At 35.7% G+C, this 18,794-nt stretch overlaps 1 protein-coding gene across 1 annotated transcript; it reads right to left on the bottom strand.

Moving 5' to 3' along the window:
* Positions 1 to 2,897: 2,897 nt before the first annotated feature.
* On the bottom strand, positions 2,898 to 6,978 carry LOC136805153 (integrase/recombinase xerD homolog). Its single transcript, XM_067061716.1, has 2 exons — positions 6,500 to 6,978; positions 2,898 to 3,796 (listed from the first exon to the last, which is right to left on the bottom strand). The coding sequence occupies exons 1-2, from the start codon at positions 6,867 to 6,869 to the stop codon at positions 2,898 to 2,900; spliced, it is 1,269 nt and encodes a 422-aa protein (XP_066917817.1). The 5' UTR covers positions 6,870 to 6,978.
* Between the last annotated feature and the right edge of the window lie 11,816 nt (positions 6,979 to 18,794).

Here is an 18,794-nt window from a genome sequence, read left to right as displayed (position 1 = left end):
GTTTACCTAGATCGTCTGCATTCTGATCTGAGGATGATTATGCGGATATTCTGATTGGTTGGTCCAAGCGAATCAGAGATCTGAATGGTGGCGCGCGTATAAGAAATTATGCGAGCCGACTTGAAGTGTTCGCCTAAGTATTTGGATGGACAGCACGGGCGATCAGCAAGGCGCGTAAGCTGCTTTTGCAAATCTTCCTGATTTTTCTTTTTTGAAGCAAATAACAATAGAATAGCTAATTATCTCCCTTGGGTGTTTGACCACGCATCCAAATAAAAATAACAATAATGGTAGGGAAGAATTGGGACGATCAAAACATGGGAATTTTTAGATGTTCTGGTTGTTTTCTTTTCAATTACTTGCTTAGATATTCTTGTTTTAATTCTTTAATCTTCTTAATGACTTGGTTGCATCGTGTATAAAGAACTAAAGGTATATCTTTATTTTGCTTCAATTCTTCCTTTCTGTTTGCCAATTTTGTAGTGCTGTTTTTTGGGTTGAAAGTTTTGTTTTGATAATTTTTTTCTCCAAAATTCACTTTGCACTTTCTGTCTAACAGACTTTCCACCACACTTTCTATATTTTATGGTCAAGGCTGTCATTCTAAATTGATTTATCACTGCTGGGGTAGCATCTTGAAATTATGCATGTCATTATGTGCATATATTTATTTGCAGCCATGGGATTCATGCAGGAAAATCTGTCAACAGGGGTTCACCTGATTTCTAGGTGAACCAAGCTCTATAATTTTAGAACTTTGTCTGGCTGAGGTAAAACTTATTTTTTCTAAAATTTTGAGCTTGGATATCCAGGCTATGGGATCATTAGAATCGTTATCTATCGCCTATTTCGTCCTTTCGCTGATTGGATGCACAGAAAATTCGATAGCAATCCATCATATGTACAAGGAGACGGATAGTTTCTCATCCTTCGAAGCATCGGATATTTGCTTGTTATCTCTAACCATTACAGATCTCCTTATTAGTATGATATCTCTGCCAACATTTGGAGTATGGTTGCTATTAATGGGAAGTAAGGGTGGTATTGGATTAAATCCAATTCGATATATATCATCTATCATATATCATATGTCTTTCTGCAACCTGAGTTTATTATCGTTGGAGCGGTTGATAAAAAATCACACTTCCTAACAAACATCTTGATTGGATGGAAAACAGAAGACTTGTCAAAATCATTCTGGCTTGTTGGGTTATCGAAGGAGCGCTTCTTTCGACAACATTCTACAGCCCAGTTCTATATTCGGTTTGATTATAACTCTACAAACCATGGCAGCAATCATAATCCTCATTTTATCTTATGTACTAATTTACCGATATCAACGAAGATCAATGATATTAGTTGCCTCGTTCCAGTCCTCCAGTGGTAAAGCCAGCATTTCAACAAAGCAGAGAGCAGCCAAGCAAAAGCAGAGAGCAGCCAAGCACAAGCAGAGAGCAGCCAAGCACAAGCAGAGAGCAGCCAAGCACAACCACACGACGCAAACGTAGATTGATGAAGAAGATTTTGAGACTCTTGTTTATCCATTCGGTTGTTTTATATTCGGTTTGCTTTATAGCAGTAACTTGGCCAACAACTAAAGATACTAGTACCTCCCAACGAGATTTTGTTTTCTTTCTTGGAGGTTTGATTGCCGCAGCCTATGGGACATGTGCTAACCCTATCATTTATACTTTCCTAACCGACAATTTCAAAAAGAAGATCCTCAAACTGTTTTGTTGCAAGAAACAAGTATCGCCCGAAGAATGTTAGACTGCCACCCTTTCCAATACTAATAATAACAATAACAATAATAATAATAATAATAATGTTTTACAGATTCCTTCCTATTTTCCACTCCTACTTATCTTACTCAAAGGGTTCAAAACACATTGAAATACACATTTGTTTTCTCTGAGCATTTGGTCTTTGGCTGGCGTGAACAGTGTACAGTATATTACATATCTTACTTCCTACCTAGGTGTTAGCCTGGTTGCAACATTGTGAAACGTACTTCTCTTTGTCGTGTTCTCAAGGTTGACGAATCAGACTAACTTTCGGATAGGGCTGAATAGGGGCCCCGAAGGCTAGATGGGCCCCAATTCCTCATGGACTAAACCCTCAGTCTCTTCCCGAACTACGGAAGTACATACCAAGTATGAGTATTTTGACAGGGAGAACCTTTGAGCTACCGTTTATCCGAAAGCCAGCAATAAACTAAAAATATTAATACAATTCAAAAACATTTATCTTTGTCGTTTGTTTGTTGTCTTTTCCTTAGCGCCACTGAACTTTCCGTTCGACCCGATTGACACGCTCTAACCATCGTTCTTTCTTCTTTTGAAGTCTCGATTGACCAGTGATACCGGAAAAATAATGTTTAAAGCTTGCATTAGATTAAATTTTTTTTTTTTTTTTTTGATGATGAAAACTGCACAGATGTTCAAGTGAGCCGAGGGCGATAATGAAAAATGCTACCATTTTTATTTACACACGCTACACATGACAAACTCGTTCCCAAACCGTAAGGAAATCCGTTTCCAACTCCCTTCGTCCGTCGGAAACTTCATTTCCTTCCTATTTTCCACTCCTACTTATCTTACTCAAAGGGTTCAAAACACATTGAAATACACATATTTGTTTTCTCTGAGCATTTGGTCTTTGGCTGGCGTGAACAGTGTATCTCGAGGGTTAAAAAGAAAGTTAATTGTCGAAGAAAAATAGATATAGAAAAAAAAAAATTTTTTTTTTTTAATCACATATCGACGCGATGATAATTTAAAGATACTTCAAATTTAATTAGATTCCCAATTGGCGACTAATTGTTAACCTGTACTCGATAGAGTCTTTTATGTATGAATTTCTAGCCCTGTCGGACGCCCAACGACCATGTTTTGAAATCAGTCTTTCGTTGACGTTGTTTTGAGCGGCAGCAGATGCACCACCTGATCTAAGACTATGTAAACCAAAAAATTGCCTTTAATTTCAGCCTCCTCCATTTTCTCTTTAAATATTTCCCTTGCTCTCGTGTAAGAAATTCCTTCGGATAAATGGATCTTGTGACCTTTTTTGATTTTAATCAATCTTGGAACTAAAAAACATTCAGGGTTGGATGCTAAGGATACGTTTGAAAGCGATAAAAATCTTTCTGCTAAGTTCACGGGGCAAAATTTGGTGTTCTCATTTCTTGAAACGTAAATTGTATTACCATCACGATGCTGATCACTTTTGGAGATTTCTAGAAAAATTTCGAGGTGGGCTGATTTTATTGTTACGTCCTTCAACTGTACGGTTAATAGTTCATCTATTCTGCAGAAGCCAAAAAAGCCCAAGGAGCAAATCAAAAGAAAACGTAAGCTCATTAATGATTCTGAATCGAAAGTCTTAATTAAGTGTTTGAGGATTTCTGGCGTTATAGGTTCTTTAGGATTCTTCGGCTTCTTTTCACAAAGTCGTAACGTACCTTCGTATGTCATACTCACGAATGGGTGGTCGGTAGGAGAGTATAGTCCGTTGACGTGATGACCCCATCTGATGCCGTAGAAGGCTGTTGTTAATGTACCACTCTTCTTCGAAGTTTTCAATACGAAGTTCAGGTAGATTGCTACGTAAAAGGGGTTTGCTGGAAATGGCATGATTTCTTCTTTATCTTTACACCAATCCAACCAGTTTGACCATGCTCGTTGGTATTTCGATGTCGTTGACTTTGCTCTTGCTGCAATAACTACGTCGGGAAGAGATACAGCGAGCTCTCTAATACTGTCGTCTTTCACGTTTGCAACGGTTGACCATATTGAGCCTAAAATATTAATTTGGAGAAAACCAAACGCAGAAGACTGGTTACTTTGGTTCTAAAAAATTTTCGATTTTCCTTAATTACTGAAAAGGAATTTCAATCGAAGAAAAATAAAAATGATTTTCTGGCTGAAAGCCCTCCCTTTAGGAGTATCCACTTTATCGGCTAGATAAGCCCTTCCTTCACAGAAGTATCTACTTTACTGGCTAAAAAAGCCCTCCGTACAGGAGTGTCTACTTTGTTGGCTTAAAAAGCCCTCCGTCCTGGAGTGTCTACTTTGTCGGCTAAGAAAGCCCTCCGTTCAGGGGTGTCTACTTATTGGATAAATAAAATGCCTGTATGCATCTCAAATGAAATGTTAAGTTACTTTTTACCTGTTTAAACATACTGAAAAACTTGAAGATAAAATAGAAATTAAATTTGACGTTCTTTCCTTCTTAAAATTTGATCTTTAAAGCCATTGTCTTAAATTTTGCATAGCCATTAAATACAGAGTCCTTACAGATTGAAGTATAAAAAGGTTCAAAAATAAAAATGTCTTTTACGAAACTTGCGATGATTTGTCGTGGAAAAATGATTGGCCAGTAGTAAGCTGATGGCCAAACTGGTACGATAAGAGTCCCAGAAGCATTACAAACTTTAAGATGTCTGATCGTTGAGCCAATCAGGTTGGTTGGTGGACAAAGATAATTATTTTCACCATTTCAATCGTTTGTAAAACAATTCACTGATTCAGTTTCAGGACAATAGAATTTTGAATTAAATCTCTTTGTTTTTCTGTTACAATTGTCAGCAAATCTATCAACTGTGAAAGGTCCATATCTTTTTGAAACGGTAATAAAACTCTTATTGTCTATTGACCAATCGTCTGTATCATTGTATTTACTATAGTGATCTGCAATTTGATTTTCCTCTCTAGGGACCCATGTAGGTTGCATAGAAATGTTGAATTTCATACAGTGGTAAAAGATTTCAAGAGCTAAAGATTGTAAGTGTGGTTTGGTACTTCCAACAGAAAGGATGTGACACGCGTTTTGATTATCAATGTTAATTTGGATATTTTCGTTTGCAAGTTTTGGACCGAAACTTTTCAAGACGTAATCTACCGCTGAAAGTTCTCTGGCTGTGGAACTGGTTGCTTTTTCGAATTTGCTGAACTTTCCTACACAGATGACTTTGTTTAGACGCTCAGCGATAAAACCTCAATAGCCGAAATTGCTTGCATCTGTGAAGACCATTTTTGATGTGGTTGGATGTGGCTTGAAAGAGAAACCGTTTTTGGAATCAATGTTTTTGAGCCAAAATTTTAATTCGTTGAGGGCACCTTGAGACAGTGAAATTGGATGATACCATGATACGCGTGATTCGATCAGTTGATAAATGTATCGAGTAAAAAGCCTTACGATTGGACCGAGAGCAAGATGCATCGCTGCTAGTTGACCTGCAATTCGTGAAAGTTGCTTGGCTGAGCAAAAGGTTTGTTTTAGAACTAGTTTAATCCTTCTCAAAAGTTTATCGATTTTTTCTTTTGGTACGTGAAAGGTCATAGTTCTTGTATTAATGATAGTCCCTAGCCACTTTCCTATTTGCGTTGGAATCAATGAACTTTTTTTTTGAAGTTGACAAGCCATCCCCCGTTCTTTAAGTCTTCTAAAATTCTAAAGGCTATGGATTCAACGAACTGCAAACCTCTTCCCCCACAAATACCATCGTCTATAAAAATTATACTTTTAATCCCTTCTGATCTCCATTTTTTAATAAACGGTCTCAATATTTTTGTAAAAATGTAGCATGCCGAGCTTAGTCCGAATGGCAAAACATTAAATATGAAATACTTAGTTTGTCCGTCAGGAAAGAGCCAGTGAAAACCTAAATATTTTTTATGTTCAGGATGAATATCAACGTGGTGGTATCCAGAGGTTAAGTCGAAAGTGATAAAGAAATCGTCTTGGTCGAAAGCTCTGCAAAAGTTTTCAGATCTTCGTATTTGAATTTTTGGTTATCAACAAATTGGTTAACGTGACGCAAGTCGAGTACCAAACGTAACTTGGAATTTCTTTCTGCAACTGTTAATGGATTACAACACTTGGGGATATCGGAAACTTCAGATATACATCCTTTTGACAATAGCGATTTGATTGCGTCTTGGACGAAATTTGAATTATCGAGACTGGACTTGTTATTTTTGGCAAAAAATGCAGGTGGAACACTCTTAAATGGAATCAAATAGCCTTCGTCGATAATCTTTTGAATAAAATTTGAAACGTGTAAATTATTTTTCCAAAAATTTGAACATGTCTTTAGACGACCAAATACTGAAATTTCGTTACATTTTTCTTTAAAATCGTAATCCCTAGTGTCCTTTATTGAGGTCTGATCTTTTGACTGGGCAGTTGTACTGAAAGTGTCCTTCCTTCCCACAATAATAACATGATCTGTCTTTGGGTGGGTATCTAGTAGAATAAAATGAGTTTGACGTGTAATCTCTTGAGCCATTTTGATCAAACTTTTTTCTGTAATTGAGCCTCCTAGTTCTTGCTTCCTTTTTGTTTTGTTTGGCTTGTCTTCTCGATTTATTTAGTCTCTTTTCATCCTCAGAATCAGATGCTAAATTATCTGACTGATAGCATTTAATAACCTCCCAGCCATCCTCTTCCCTATCTGCTATTTGTATCAACTTTTGTCTTTTATAAATTTCTTTCATACCTTCTGAGGTGCTCTCTTTGGCCTTTGTAATGTCGTTTGCTTCTAAATTGCTGTTGATTTTTGACATGATCTTTTCCATGACTTTAGTATGCTTGTACTGATCAGAGTTAAATTTTTTCTTGAAAGTCGGCACTTGTTCTTGTCTTACTTTTTTGACGATTGTATCTGTTACATCGTCTTGCATGGATCTTTTGACTTCTTTCGTAGTTTCTTCAACGATCGTCCCTAAAGATTGAGCCAATGCATCTTTGATCGCTGTATTAATCTGTTCTGTAATAGACATTTTGTTGTGATAGATGATGCCTTTTTGATGATGAAAACTGCACAGATGTTCAAGTGAGCCGAGGGCGATAATGAAAAATGCTACCATTTTTATTTACACACGCTACACATGACAAACTCGCTCCCAAACCGTAAGGAAATCCGTTTCCAACTCCCTTCGTCCGTCGGAAACTTCATTTTCCAGGCCACCGTCCAAGCACATGGGCCTCTATAAATCGCTCATACATTGGTTTGGTTTATTACAAAGGTTAACTTCAAACAGAAATATATGCAACAATAGTGACAATTTCAATCGTACTCAAACATTTTCTCTTTCCAAGCTAGACCGAGGTTTTCTTTAAACTCTTGTATTGTAGATGATTTAACTACTTTTTCAGGTAGGCTACTGTGTGTAGAATACTGTGCGGGTCTCGATTGCGACTTGAGCCAGAAATTATTTATTTAAACGCACGCACAGATGGCATTATCGGGAGACAATTGTTCCATGCTTTTGTGTCTTTTGTCCGCCAACTTATACACACTTGTTGTTGAGACACACGCATTATTAGCGCTTCTTCGATGCCAGTTAGCATCTTAAAAGGAGTTATTTGCCATTTTTTAAGTTTTGCTCAAAATTTTTCGCGGATAAGACCTTTTCGAAATTTCCATTGGGACTTATAATTTTGCAGATATGAGGAGAAATACATTACATTGCGTATTAGAAAATTCTAGCCTGAATTTATTCGGTTTTGAAAAACACAAATTGATATTTTTCTAATCGCCCTTTTGAAAAATGAAAAATGATATTGATAAATTCACTCTTTTAGCTTATTTTAAAAGCAATACCAACCAATCAAATTCGGCAACGATTTTCCATCAAACACTTGACTGGACTTTCAACCTTACCCCTAAAATGTCCTGTCTTGACAATTTGATGTCCTGACAATCGAATGTCCTTAATGATTTCAGGAGCTTCATTAAGCCCCCTGCTTGTCTCGGTAGTAACGTTAAAAAAGGAGTAAAAATTCATGTACAAATTCGATCTGTTTCAATGTTTTCCAACGACTCTTTCGAAGTAAAAACATTCCTACACGTTTTTTTTTTTACAAGAACGTCAAAAATTTTCGAGGCTTTCGGATATTCTTAGTTTTTTGGATTTGAAGCCTAAAAATGTTCTTAAAATTCTTATTTTCAGCATTTTTGAGCATTTTGATGTAATTTCTTAAGAAAATGCATGTTTTTAAGTCTCCAAAGCCTTAGAATGTTCTTAGAATATTCTTAAATTTTTGGGTCTCGAAGCCTTATGTTCTTATATAGTTTGTTCTTATAAAAAAAAACGTGTAACTAAGCTGCAATCATACACGCTTTTTTTATAAGAATAGTGTAATTTGAATGAGGGTCAAGTATTCTTACGAAATTGCCAAAATTGAGGGTGAAATATTTTTAACGTATTCTTACTTCTGTAGACTTGACTTTTTTACAAACATGAGAAATTATCAATTTGAGAGTTTTGGACTTTTGAGTGAACATTTGGGTTAAAAAATAAATTTCTTCCTCAAAGCTTCAATTTATCTCAAAGAAAGGAAGTAGTTTTTTCTGTTAACCAAATACAAAATGACTGTATTCTTATCAAATTCTGTGAAATTCACCCTAGAGGGTATTCTTACGATTTGGCCAATTCTCACCCTGACATTCTTATAGAAGATTATTCTTATTAAAAAAGCGTGTATTTAAAGTTCAAAAATAATTCAAACTGCTTCAATGTTCGTGCTTCTCCCACCAGACCTTTTTCTTGCCATAAGATAACATAATAGTTTGTAAAACGATATGGTTCTCTTCATTGGTGGCTTTTGGTAGTTCCCAGGTCCTTGAACTGTATCATTTTTATTTATACTAAATGTCTTCTCATATCCAATGATATTTTTTTGAATACAGGAACACAAGCGAACCAAAGGACAATTTAAACATAAGAAAAACAAACAAAAACATCCAGGTATGAAAACCACAGCAACAAATAAAGAAGCTTTTTTCTCGATAACTTGGTCTTCAGTTTCACCATATTCTTCATGGTTTTCCACCTCTATTTTTGAGCTTGATGTTGTTTGTAATCTTTCATAATGACGTAATGTAGTATCGCCAGAAAGTATATTGAAATTTTCAAAATCCACTGAATCAACATCTCTTTCAGTATTTGTATCAATGACATGTCTTTGATTTCTGAAATCATTTTCTCCCAGCTTGCCGTTATCTATAATAATGTCGATGATTGTTTTTCGTAGCAGTTTGTTATCTTCTTCAAGTGCCCGAAGCCTTCTTTCGATACTTTGAATTTTTGAGACTAAAGAAGAAGAAAATATGATGACAAGTTTTACTTAGGCATGTGATCAGAAAATTTAAATGTGTATTGATCAGAACTTTAAATTGAGTTGAAATTTGTTAAGATTTTGATAGAAGATTGGGTACGGTTTCATCATGCGTCTAGTCTACCCATCCAGCTATCACGGGTTTGATGAATACATTACGTAAGGTACGTTAGTACATACTTAACGTGAGGATGGTTTTAGAGTTCAAATGAGGATGAAGTCAATTCCCCAGTGTGGGCAACTAGGTGGGTGACACAGGAGTGTATTAAATATCACCTTTCTTAGTATTCACATTCTTAGTATTAGTTTTACTCTTAGGTTCCAAATAAACGGCCCCCCCCCCGCTTGTTAAATTTTCGAACATTTTCCAACCCCCCGGACCTTATTAGGACCCCCCCCCCCGTTTATTAATTTCTAAGAAAATTTTCAGCTGTTAAAGAGAAGGTCCCCTATTTTGCTCTAAATAGCCTGATTTTAAGCCTACATTTACCTTATCTTGAGTTTTCAGAAGTACAATTTCCAAACCCCCCGACAATTAGGCCCCCCCATTTATTAAAATTTCGAAAATTTTCCAACCCCCCCCCACCCCCTGTTTATTTGGAACCTAAGAGTAGTTGCCTGAAGATTGTCACCAAAGTGGCATGAAACTGCCAGTAGCAGAATAAATTAGTGTCTTTTCTTTCTGACTGGCATAGCTCTACTTATGTATCGAGCACTGTAAAAGACTGAAGAATTACTCACCTTTCTTTGTATTCGAAACAGCATCAATACGAATGAACAGCCAATGAACAAAAACAATGAAAGTTAACTTTACTCTACAAATGTTCCCTCGCATATTTTGGATCTTGTAGTGGTTAAATCACTCTCAACAACGAATATTATCAAATCATTTATTATGCTAAAATTTTATTCGCTATATCAAAATTTTTGCGTCCGTCAGACAAACTTGACACCTTAGTCATAATCGGGATAAATTTCAAACAACTTGTTTTATTTATTATAAGGATAAACTTGGAAACCAGTGCTGTTTTTGTAATTAAAAAGCCAGTCCAAAGTCCAAAACTAGTGCTCTGAAAATACGTTGAAATACATGACGGTTTATAAAGATTTAAAGGTTTTGTTTTTGATCATTCAGAAAAATATATTCCATTGACACATTAGAATATGCAAACTCAGTCACTTAACTTTTGTTTTGTTCTTATAAAAAAATTATTGACAGACAGACGTTGTTTGTGTTTTTGTTTTGATTATTATTACGCTATGGTTGGTGCTTCTAAATTACTTCCCTATTTACATTTCGTAGAGGATTTAATGGAGACATTACTTCATGTGGTTGACAGAGAAGGATCACTTTAAATTTGAATCTCTCATTGACTTTAGCCTTTTTCTAGCCTGTTCGGCAAACAGACACTACCTGATGAGCCTTCCCCCAGCAGACCTTCAATTCACGCATTCGCTCAATTTTTTTCCCAATTCACTCAAGGCCCCCCCCCCCCCCAGCGGCCGATTTTTTTTTTTTTTGGGGGGGGGGGCACCGAAATACAAATGGTTCATATTACCAATTTCGTCGCCCCTCTGCTTTTTTACACCTTAGTTATGGCAGTTTTCGGCCAACAAGAGAAAAATACCCCAAAGTTTTCGTGCTCGCTTCGCTCGTATAATCGCCAAACTCAAAATCGCCTCACCGGTTTTCTCCTGACTTTTAGTCGACCCACCACGCTTCTGCCCCCTACCCCTTAAATACCCTAAATCATTTATTTATTTCATCTATTGACGCTATATAGTAACTTTTCTTAAATTCATTTAAGAAAACAATGCTTAGAAAAATACTATTTAGAAAATTTTACATTATTCTTCATTCACAACTTCAAATGTGTTTTTCATCTGAATTTTCAGAGAATAACGAAAAAAAAGAAGAAGCTGTGATTCATAAAACATTTCTTGAAGAAATCTCTACAGTTGGCGGAATATTTATCACATATCAGTCGATAGTCGATAGTCGTTGAAGAAGATAACTTTGAAAACCGCCTTGGTAAAAACATAATGGCATCAATATCGAAACCTAAATCAATGTTCATACCATGGCAAGTTCATCAAAGAAAAGAAGGATCAGAACTGTCAATCAAGTTGGAGATTATTCATCAATGCAAGGTAATGACTATTTGAACAAGTTGACGCAAGGATTTGAAGCTACTGGTCAGTATTATCTTATATTTCAAGAACACCCTGAAATCAAAATCCATATCGTGTATTTCGATCAAAATGAACTTCAAAAGAATTTATTGCGAGTACAAAAGTGAATGAAATTGAAGAAAATGGTGTTAAAAGAAATAGGGAAACACATTTCGATCCGTATAGCACCAACTTGGTCCATACCGTTGCAAATTGGCTTCGGGTGCCTGGAAAATGGACTCGCAAGTTAGTTGTGGATATCTATCATTATTCCTTGTTTGACGTTCTGACGAAAAACGATTACCTTTTAACCATTGATGAAAGTAGGAAGCCGGATTTGTCAATAGACTATGGCGAAGAGAAATATAACTTTGTGCGTTACAATGCTTGGTGTAGAAACCAAAATGGGAATATATTTTTCGTAAAAGCTATCAATCTAGACAAGCGAACATATAAACAAAAACATTGTCGGATTGATGTAGTGTACATGACTGTGGAGAGTACAAAACATCATAAAAATGTCACCATTGATACAAGCATATTTGAAAAAGCTCCCATGATTTATTTAGCTGGCGAAAAGATTTACGCTGGTTTCGAATCCACAATGAAATTATTGGAATATGATTTCGATGGGAATATTTGTTATGAATATCCTCTGTATGGCAAAAACATTTTCATGGTAAAACCTGATGACATAAATGAGGGTGGTTTCTACTTGACATATTCTAATGATGATGGCCGAAAACAACTAGTTAAGCTTCACAAAGGTGAATTTATGACTGTAAAATCCATTAATGAAGATAAATTCAGAAAAGAAATGAATCCACACAACCGTGAATTTGAAACTTATGGTATATCCAAGAAGCTTGATCGATATCTGTTAGCCTACAGTAAGCAAAAATTGGAAGACGTTATATATAAGCATAGATATTTTGATTTGAGAACACATCAGAAGTCAAATGCTATTCGAATCAGCACAATGTGTTGTGGGATACAGGATATAAATTCTAATTGGAATGGAGAAGAGGTTGTTTTGACCTACATCAACCAAGAAAATGAGTTTATACTCAAAGCAGTACCGATCAAATATGGCAACGACTTCCCATCTTTGAAACACTTAGCAAGACTTTCAACTTTGACTTCTTTTGATGAAATCTATATAAAGAATTTCAATATGCCAGCTTCAATTTTCGAGTATCTGGGAATCGAAAAGTAACAAAACGTATAACTATGGCCAACTATAGTCACTCCACTCAATTAAAAATGTAATATATCGTATATAACAAGGGTTAATTTGCTGTCATCTTTGTCTGGTACTTATATTTGAAAGACCGTAAATTTACACCTGTTGGCATAAATTTTATTTTTCAAAAGCTAACGTACCATTTACAGTTCTCTCCTTTCCGTCAAATTCTATTCGAATCAGCACAACGGATGGATTCGAAAATGTGAATTGTAATTCGAATGGAGAATAAGTTGTTTTGACCTACATCAACCAAAAAGATGAGTTTATACTTAAATTTACACCTGTTGGCATGACTTTAATTCGGCATGCTATCAAAAATGAAATTTGGGAATTGTGTTGGTTAAATTTAGTCCTCTGTTGATATTTTAACCCAATTGGAGAAACGGATACTTTTAGAAAGCGAACATTTCAGCTGTATGGTGTAAATAAAGTGTGACAGTATTCGGCAGAAAGACATTGTTTTGGAAATTTAATTAGTATCTTAATTCTCTGTGTTATGCGTATCGTGCGTCTTTTGTCATTTTTAATTAGATTTTTTACTACTGTAAAGGCTTGGGGACACAAGAAGTTTTTGTTCGCGTTGGTGCAATGTAGACTATGTTATAGTCTAAGACGAATCACTATCAAAGAAAAAAGCCCAAAGCCGAAGAAAATTCGCAAACGGGTTTTTTTTTGCCGAAAAGAGTTTACAGTCGGTAGAGTTGCTAGTCTTAGACTATACGATTTTGGCGCAAGATACAAAAACAGCTCAAATTGTATGAATTGGAGTTTCCGTATGCGAGGCCAACTGTGTTCGGTATTCGAAAAAATCAAAACAAAAAAAAAGAGGCGGGAGAAAGAAACTGAGATTCCAAGAAATGATATCTTTCTTTTTGAATACCCTCTCCCTTTTATTCCTTTTATATTTTCTTGGAACTACAATTTCTTTTCTTAGAATAACAAATTTTTATGAGCAGTCATTTCTTTAATAAGTTTGTAATTTCTTTGCAACAAGGATATCTAAACTTTCACCTTACAAATTTCTTAAAAAACATCAAATCATGTAAAGTTTGTTTCAATGTTTGTTGTTGTTTTTTTGCCTGAGGATTATATCCTTATATTTACCCCTTTTATATATTAAGGTCCATGTAAATAAAAAGCTATAATATATTCTCCCCACCACCATTTTGCTCAAAGACAAAGGATATGTATACAAATCATTGACAGTTTTATAAATACTTGCAAATTCGAATTTGTGACTTTCCTGTTTTAAAAATTTTTACAGTAGTGGATGAAAAATCTTATGATAACTTTTGCAGGGAAAAAGTAAAAAAGTTCCAGCTTGTAAGCTTTGCAGTATGTTGATCTTACTTTGATTTGAGCTTGAATTTCTTTCTACCCAAAAAGAGACATTAAAAATGAGGATGAAATAGGAGAAAAGTTAAGAAATCCCCAGAAATTAGCTTAAAATGAAAAAGTACCAATTAGTTATCCAAGTTATAATCCCAAATTAAACCACGACGTGAAGTGAAATATTCCAAGTTATAATCTCAAATTGTACCAGGACGTCAAGTGAAATATTCCAAGTTATAATCCCAAATTAAACCACAACGTGAAGTGAGATATTCCAAGTTATAATCTCAAATTGTACCAGAACGTCAAGTGAAATATTCCAACTTATAATCCCTAATTAAACTACGACGTGAAGTAAAATATTCCAAGTCATAATCTCAAATTGTACCAGAACGTCAAGTGAAATATTCCAACTTATAATGATCCCAAATTAAACCACGACGTGAAGTGAAATATTCCAAGTTATAATCTCAAATTGTACCAGAACGTCAAGTGAAATAATTCCAACTTATAATCTCAAATTAAACCACGACGTGAAGTGAAATAAATTTATAATCTCAATTAATAATAAACTTTAAATATTGAAATTTTTACAGGTAAAAGTCTGCAAGAAATTCTTAAAAACCCAAATAAACCACCACCCATGATGCCAAATATATTTCAAACAAACTACTCTCGCAATTTTCCCTGCATCCTATTTCTGAATTTCTGATTCTTACCTAGAAAATTTAAAATAATAATCTGATAATTTTTACAGGTACGACTAGGTAACTGAACTTCTCGACAATTCAAATCAAAATGAGAAAATGTGAAAGTGTTCTCGAGAACAAAAAGTTAAAAGCAGTCTTTTAAAGTCCACAATTGACAATAAGTACTTTGTTTGACATTTTTCAAAGTTGTCAAAGAACTGCTAACACCAGATGAAAATAACTTTTTAAGAGTGGAGATATGAGGGTATTCACATATCTAATGAAACGCTGCCTGTGATTCATAGGATTCATAAGAAATATACAAACTGACTTACCTTACTTTTAGTTTCTCTGTGTCTTTTTGCTGTATGCAGACTTGTTGAAAAATCATTTTAAAACAGCTTCTACAGAAGCATACTTGAGGAAAAAGTACTCCCTTAAACTAAGTTATCTTGTAGTCTCAATAAAACAAATGAACCAAGAAGAAAGAATCCATAATGGGCTGGATTTTCACAGAAAAACCATAGATCCATCTTGTCCTTGTGTCTCTTCCCAGTGACCAGCGTGTTTTGATCGTTTGAACCAAGCTCGGCCTTTAAACTTAGGCGGTTTTCACCACGGAGCGACTAACCAGTCTCACTGGTTAGTCCAACCAAAACCGCAAAACATTTTTTATGCCAAAGAGTTATCGTCCGTTTCTTCGAAACTCTCCCGCCGATTTTTTTCCGTATACCGCCATAACGCCATACCGCCATTTTTCCCGCCTTTACTATCACTGTAACGGACGATAACATCGTCTAGTGCAATGCAACACAAGAAAAAAAGTGCGTGTCTCGTGGTTTCTTTTTTTTTGTTTGGTGGGACAAAAAGTGAGGGAAATACGCAAAAGACACGCTGATCTTATCCCTGAGACAATGGAGCAAAATTGATTCGAATTAATTTTGCTCCATTGTCCTAGGGACAAAAGTGAGAGAAGCACAAATGTTTTTAAAAGAAAAATGGGGTGGAGCATGTTGCATTGAAAACACCCCACGCGAAAAAAACTTCTCGTGTCCCAAAGTCTTAAAACGTGCATAGACAGAGAATATCGTTCTCAACTTGAATTCAAATATTTTAGCGAAAATGTTTTTAGCGAAAATGTTTTGAGCTTTAAGCTTTTTGTATAAATTTTTGGATTTTGCATATCGTGCACTTGTTTTTGGCATACTATCGAATGTAAGTATAGTTTTTGCACATATTTATCATGTTTGTATATAGTCTGGTATGGGTCTGGTATATTTTGATCCACCTTAGCTTAAGCTTTCGAGTTTGTATATAGTTCTAAACTAGTTTTGTGTTTTTGCTTTTCTAGCCTAAAATATATGTCGCTAATCGAGAGATCATTATTTCAAAGACTTCGTCCTTGCCAAAACAGACACAACGATCAAATCAAGATCAAAACTAGCCCCCCTGGCCTCTTTAAACCTCCCTTCCAATGTTCGTTTTTGTTCGCTTTTTGCCCCCTCTCATCCCTCGGTGACAAATGTACTTTTTTAATGCCCCCAAATTAGGGCATACCGGATAAGTGGGATGGGGGAACCCGGGAACCTAAAGTGGGAACCTAAATGACTACCTGAAAAGTGGGATGGGGGAACCCGGGAACCTAAAGTGGGAACCTAAATAAACACCTGAAAGGTGGGATGGGGGAACCTGGGAACCTAAAGTGGGAACCTAAATGAACACCTGAAAAATGGGATGGGGGAACCTGGGAACCTAAAGTGGGAACCTAAATTTTTATTTTTTTTTATTTTTGGACCTACCGGGAGGTCCTTTAATTTGACCGTTGTCCGTTCGTCTGTTACAAGCTTTTCTCGGGATTGGCTCATTAGTTTTTTTTAATTTTTTGCACAATGATACAAAATGGCAATGCCTGAAAAGTGACGGAGCCCGATTTTTGAAAAAAATTTTTGGGGGGCAAATTTGGGCCAAAAACTACCTAAAAATAAGGTTTTTTGGACTTTGTGCAAAATTGCTTCATTAGTTTTTCCTGATTTTTGGCAGAAAGATAGAGTGCAAGGTACCCTAAAATGTGGCTGAAGTAATTTTTCTCGGAAAATTTTTTTTCGTCGTCAAATACGGATTTTCGCAAATTTGGGCCAAAAACTACCTAAAAATAAGGTTTTTTGGACTTTGTGCAAAATTGCTTCATCAGTTTTTCCTGATTTTTGGCAGAAAGATAGAGTGCAAGGTACCCTAAAATGTGGCTGAAGTAATTTTTCTCGGAAAATTTTTTTTCGTCGTCAAATACGGATTTTCGCTTTTTTGGGGAAATTCCCTTTTACCATTTTCCTGTTAGCAGCTTTTCTCGGGATTGGCTCATTAGTTTTTTTTTATTTTTTGCACAATGATACAAAATAGCAATGCCTGAAAAGTGACGGAGCCCGATTTTTGAAAAAAAATTTTGGGGGGCAAATTTGGGCCAAAAACTACCTAAAAATAAGGTTTTTTGGACTTTGTGCAAAATTGCTTCATTAGTTTTTCCTGATTTTTGGCAGAAAGGTAGAGTGCAAGGCATCCTAAAATGTGGCTGAAGTAATTTTTTTCGGAAAATTTTTTTTCGTCGTCAAATACGGATTTTCGCAAATTTGGGCCAAAAACTACCTAAAAATAAGGTCTTTTTTTGGACTTGGTGCAAAATTGCTTCATTAGTTTTTCCTGATTTTTGGCAGAAAGATGGAGTGCAGGGTACCCTAAAATTTGGCTTAAGTAATTTTTCTTGGAAAATTTTTTTTTGTCATAAAATTTTCAAAAAAAGACGACCAAGTTACACAATGATAAAAGAAAATAAATCAGACGTTTTTGCATTGTTCTAAAACTTATTGTGTTTGCTCAATACCAATAGTAAAATATGTAGAATACCTACTTTTATCTGATATTGATCAAGGTAGGTCCATTCAGCATGTTGCTTGTTTTTTTTTATTTATTTTTTTATAGCAATATATTTCGCAGGTTTATTGACCTCTATGAAACAGAACTTTTGATTTTACATTTTATGAAGTTTCTTCTCCCTTTCTTTTATCAAACGCTCTTTGAAGACTTGTAAGGATGGTGCTTCAACAATATCTTCTTCTAGATCATTCTAAGGTTTCAAACTTCTGTAAAAAAGAGAGTTGTTTTTTTAGCCTCTCATACCGTCATTAGCAAAGTTCCTTCGAAGCTCGTAATCATGCTGACGTCGTGGTCGTGTTTGAGGAGTAAATTTCTCTGATCTTATAGACTCGTCAAAAATGTGGTGGTTCTTGAAAACTTCCACCATATCACATGCCGTCTGGTCTTTAGGCTAGGTAGATGGATGAGTCGTAGCCGATCTTCGTATGAGTAGTTTCTATAGCAACTAACTAGCCTTGTAGCTCTTCGTTGGACGCCCTCGATTGCATTGATATGTTTGATTAGCCTTGGAGACCATACTACATATGCATATTCCAAATGGGGTCTGACAAATGCAATGAAAAGCGTTCGAAACATATCTGGTGAGAGAAATTCGAAGCTCCTGCTAATCAAGCCAACGATAGAGTTAGCTTTCTTGATTTTACTGAATATATGGGCTTCAAAGGTCAGGTCACTATCGATTATCACTCCTAGATCTTTTTCTTGGTCAACATGTTCTAGAACAGTCCTGCTATGGTATAGGGATGGACATATTTGATGTTCCAAAATGTACCCAGTGTTAAAACATGACACTTGTTCAGATGAAATTCTAAAAGCCAGTCCTTTGACCAAATTTTAAACCCTTAGAGTGCACTTATTCTCATTTTTGCTCATTTCCACCCTTACAGTGTACTTTGGGAAGCTTGGAAAAAGGGCCGCACGTACGGTAGGTCGTTTACCTTGAGTGCCCCCCCCCCATGGATCTATGCTCGTGTGTATTGAAACGTGGCAAGCCGTGCAATATGTTCTATTTTACTATCAAACATTTTTAATTAATGAAGTGTATTCACACGCTGTACTGTTTGGTTGGTACAGAAAGAAAAACGAGCTAGAATCCGTTAAATTCTAAGCGACCCCAGCCCTGACCCGAAAATTGGAGCTGCTAATAAAAAACAATGTGTATTGCATCAAGAGTGAACAAAAACTAGATCGTAAATAATGTTTCACTAGATTCTGTATTCAAGCAAATTAGATCCGTGCAAAAGAAAGAAGAGGCTCTAAGTTATCCATCGAGCTATGAACGAACTTCTAATTCCTTCTAGATT

The sequence above is a fragment of the Clytia hemisphaerica genome, unplaced genomic scaffold (assembly GCF_902728285.1).
Source record: "Clytia hemisphaerica strain Z4C2 unplaced genomic scaffold, Clytia hemisphaerica genome assembly, whole genome shotgun sequence".
NCBI classification, from domain to species: Eukaryota; Metazoa; Cnidaria; class Hydrozoa; order Leptothecata; family Clytiidae; genus Clytia; species Clytia hemisphaerica.
The sequence above is the reverse complement of the archived record's forward strand: the minus strand, read 5'-3'. Positions and strand labels throughout refer to the sequence as shown.